The 3,666-nt window shown below is 41.3% G+C and overlaps 1 protein-coding gene across 1 annotated transcript; it reads left to right on the forward strand.

The window, feature by feature from the left end:
* The first annotated feature begins 1,035 nt into the window (after positions 1-1,035).
* Positions 1,036-1,934, forward strand: LOC107278243 (putative calcium-binding protein CML19). Its single transcript, XM_015774720.3, has one exon. The coding sequence runs from the start codon at positions 1,098-1,100 to the stop codon at positions 1,698-1,700; it is 603 nt and encodes a 200-aa protein (XP_015630206.1). The 5' UTR covers positions 1,036-1,097; the 3' UTR covers positions 1,701-1,934.
* Positions 1,935-3,666: the final 1,732 nt, after the last annotated feature.

A 3,666-nucleotide genomic window follows, 5' to 3' on the forward strand; every position in this document is an offset into this window, starting at 1 on the left:
ATCATCAAGAAACTTCTTCCCCCTAGAATTAGTAACGTAGTAGTATTACATAGTAGGAGTGTAGCATTAGGGCATTCCCAACCCAATGATTAGGATAGTGTCCATAGCATTAAATAAATTGCCACCTAAGACAAAAAATGATGTGGCAAGTGAATAAATGAGGAAAGAGAAGAAAACCATGTCTTGCATGAGACATGGTTTCTACACAACATCCAAGACAACATGTGAGATAAATAACATTAAATTGAAGTATAGAATATTGGTGTTTGCATTGGAAGAGTAGTGCCTAGTACTAGTTTGATGATGTGGAGTTTATGGAAACCATGTCTAGTGTTATGGGTTGGGATTGCCCTTAGGAAATCATAATTGTAGGATCGAATCACAATAACTAAACCAACCAGAGGGGAGGTGAATGGTTGGTATACTCGAAAACCGAAAACTTTTAGCGGAAATAAAAGTTAACCTCGAATTCGACGGATCGCGGTCTGACCGAGGTTGTCCTGCCGGTCTGACCGCCTGGTTGCCGTCGGTCTGACCGAGATTAGATCTCCAGTCTGACCGCCGAGATCAGCTCCTTAGACCGCGGGCTGGCCGGTCTGACCGCGCACATACCGCCGGTCTGACCGGCTACCCTAGCCCGGTCTGACCGGTCAAAAAAAATAACAACAGTATCCTGTAGATTCACTTGTGAAATCCAATCATCTCCAAAACCACTTCGTGAATAAAATCCAAATAACAAAACCAATAATCTCCGATGCCAATTGTTCATCACAAAATAATAATAAAAAACTTTTGATTTTACAATAATTAACCACTTAATTAACCGGCCCAGGACTGTTGGTGGACGGCATCACGAAGTCATCCACGAAAACCGACGCGGATGACGCTTTCTGACTGAACGTGTGTGTTCCCATGGATTGCCGCGAACTTGCATTATTTTTGCCTCCATGGCTCCATATATCCATCAGACATACTGCTTATGTCTATATATACAACGAGCAAAAGATTCATGCTGTACACCAGAGCACCACAAGTTAGCTGTAGCAGATTAAATTTAAGTTCTTGATCAATCAGTGGATCGACCTAAAATTGTTAACATGTGGCAGCAGCTGGTGGCGTCGATCGATCGCGGTCTCGTCTTGTCGGTGTCGTCTCTCCTGATCATTAGCAGAGGCGTGCGCGCCGTGTCTCGCGCGCTCGTTCGCCTCGCGCTCCTCCTCGTGCACGTCGTCGACGAGGATGACGACTATCGCTACTGCGCGGCCGATGCTGGCGACGACGGCGTCGTCCAGCCTCCGCGGCTGCGTTGTTGCGAGCGGTGCGCTGCGGCGCCGTGGCTGTCGCGCCACGACGTCGCGGCGGTCGTGGCGAGCCTCGGCCTGGTCGCCGCCGACGAGGATGATGAGGAAGGCGATCATCAGGCGCCGTGCGGCGCGTGCGAGGCGGTGGCGGCGGTGGAGAAGCTGGCGGAGAGCAAGGTGGCCGGGGAAGGCGAGCTGCGGGAGGCGTTCCGCGTGTTCGACCGCGACGGGGACGGGTACGTGAGCGCGGCGGAGCTGCGGAGCGTGCTGCGGAGGCTGGGCATGGAGGAGGGCGCGCGGCACGGCGACTGCGTCAGGATGATCGCGGCGCACGACGGCGACGGCGACGGCCGGATCAGCTTCCAAGAGTTCAGGGCCATGATGGAGAACGCGGCTTAGAAGACACACCAACCAACCAGCTAGACAACCGGAGTTCACACGTACGGCGTATTGGATTAGTGTATAATTAAGTCAGTACCGCTTGATTCATCTTGTCGAAAAATGTTGGCAGGTGACTTTGATAGTCAGTACTCCATACCATTTTGTTGAGTTCCATATATCTCTCATCCGTCAGCAAGGTTTGTTTAACGCTCTAGTTAACTACCCAACTAATCTTTACAATAGTTAATAGGTTTATGGTTTATGGAACTTCCCTTATGTTTGTCTTCAGTGTGAAGCTCTGTGAGTAAAGGTCGGAATTTTATTCCATTATCTTAGAAAAAAAATGGTTATGTAGTCAGTAGTCTAATACATTGTAACGATATACCTGGACTGTTGGTCATCCGAATTAACGGTTGAAAATACATGCAGCTCATACGTAATACAAAACGTTATATCTAAAAAAATACTAGTACTCATACATAATTAACATTGGCTTATACTACTGAAATAATCCTAAATTAAGCCACAGTTATATTCTCCTAAAGCCCCAGGGCCGTGCATTAGGTGAATCAATTTTGTCTAGAACTAATAAGATTGAGTTGAATCCAAACAGAATCATGCCTCCTACAAACGAAAGTGTATCAAAATTATCAGGAAATCGAAATCTGTCAAATTTCCGATATTCGTAAGTTCTCAAGACGATGGAGGTGAGATACCCAAGCTCCAAAACCACTCTATATATATCATTTGCATCCGGGTCTCCAAGTCGAGGCATCCTCCATAACGACGCCGTTGAATTTTTGTCCAACATTTAACTATTCATCTTATCTATTATATACTAAAAGTCCATTAAACTTTCTATAAATGCTCTCAAGCTGCCACATAGGACTCCTACAAATACTCTTAGGCCGCCACGTGGCTCCATCAAATCTAACCGTCGATTTTCACTTAAATTGGTGGACCCGATATTTTAGACCATTAGATTAAACTTTCTGGTGGACCCGATATTTTAGGCCATTAGATTACATATATTTTATTTTAAAGAAACTAATTCCTTAGGCAGTTACGTGTTTATGTATACAGGAGAAATTTGTACGTACGTACAACTGAACTAATGAAGAGAAAAAAAAACTACATACAGAATTACCATAAAATCAACAAGAAAAAAAATACGTACTTACTACCTTGCAAAAATTTGATAATATTTAAAATAGGATTTTCTATTATTTAAAGATAAAACATATTACTCCAAAAATTTACATAAATATCACCGTCGATTTTTATTTAAGTTGGTGGACCCGGTCGATGTTTTAGAACATTAGATTAGATGCCTAAAAGTCAATTAAACTTCTCAAAAATGCTCCTAATTCGCCATATGACATTCTACAAACGTTCCTAAGTTGTTATGTGATACTCTAATAAATTAGTGAAATTCTTAAAAAATATGAAATAACAAAAACATATTTCATTTAATTTGGTGGACAGATTATTTATAGCCATTAGATTAATTTTCAAGAAATGAAATTACTCTCCTAAACCTAGGACCACCTAAGCCTAAGCCTGTATGTACAAAAACGAACGGACGTATGTACGCCTCCTCTTTCTTCAATTCATTTCTCTACCTTTTCACCTATTCCTTCTCATATTTTCATGCCTTATTAGTTAGATAAGCAATAATTTTGTGTTAAACAAGTAAGCTTCTGAATCATACAACTAATTTCTAATCCGCGTAAATCTTTAAATTATTTATAACTAAATCTACAGTTGAAGACCATATTTCACTATAATTTAGCTTTGAAAACATAATGTCATTTTGGTTTATATTTCATGACTTTTGCGTGCCATTCAAGCAATTATAAAAAATATAAAATACTAATAATAATATAGATTATATCATCATACATATCTTTATAATAATTAAATTAGGTCTATAATCATAAAAGTAAAAGTAAAATGAATATACTATGAGTAATGTTTCCAAAAT

The sequence above is a fragment of the Oryza sativa genome, chromosome 3, assembly GCF_034140825.1.
Source record: "Oryza sativa Japonica Group chromosome 3, ASM3414082v1".
NCBI lineage: Eukaryota > Viridiplantae > Streptophyta > Magnoliopsida > Poales > Poaceae > Oryza > Oryza sativa.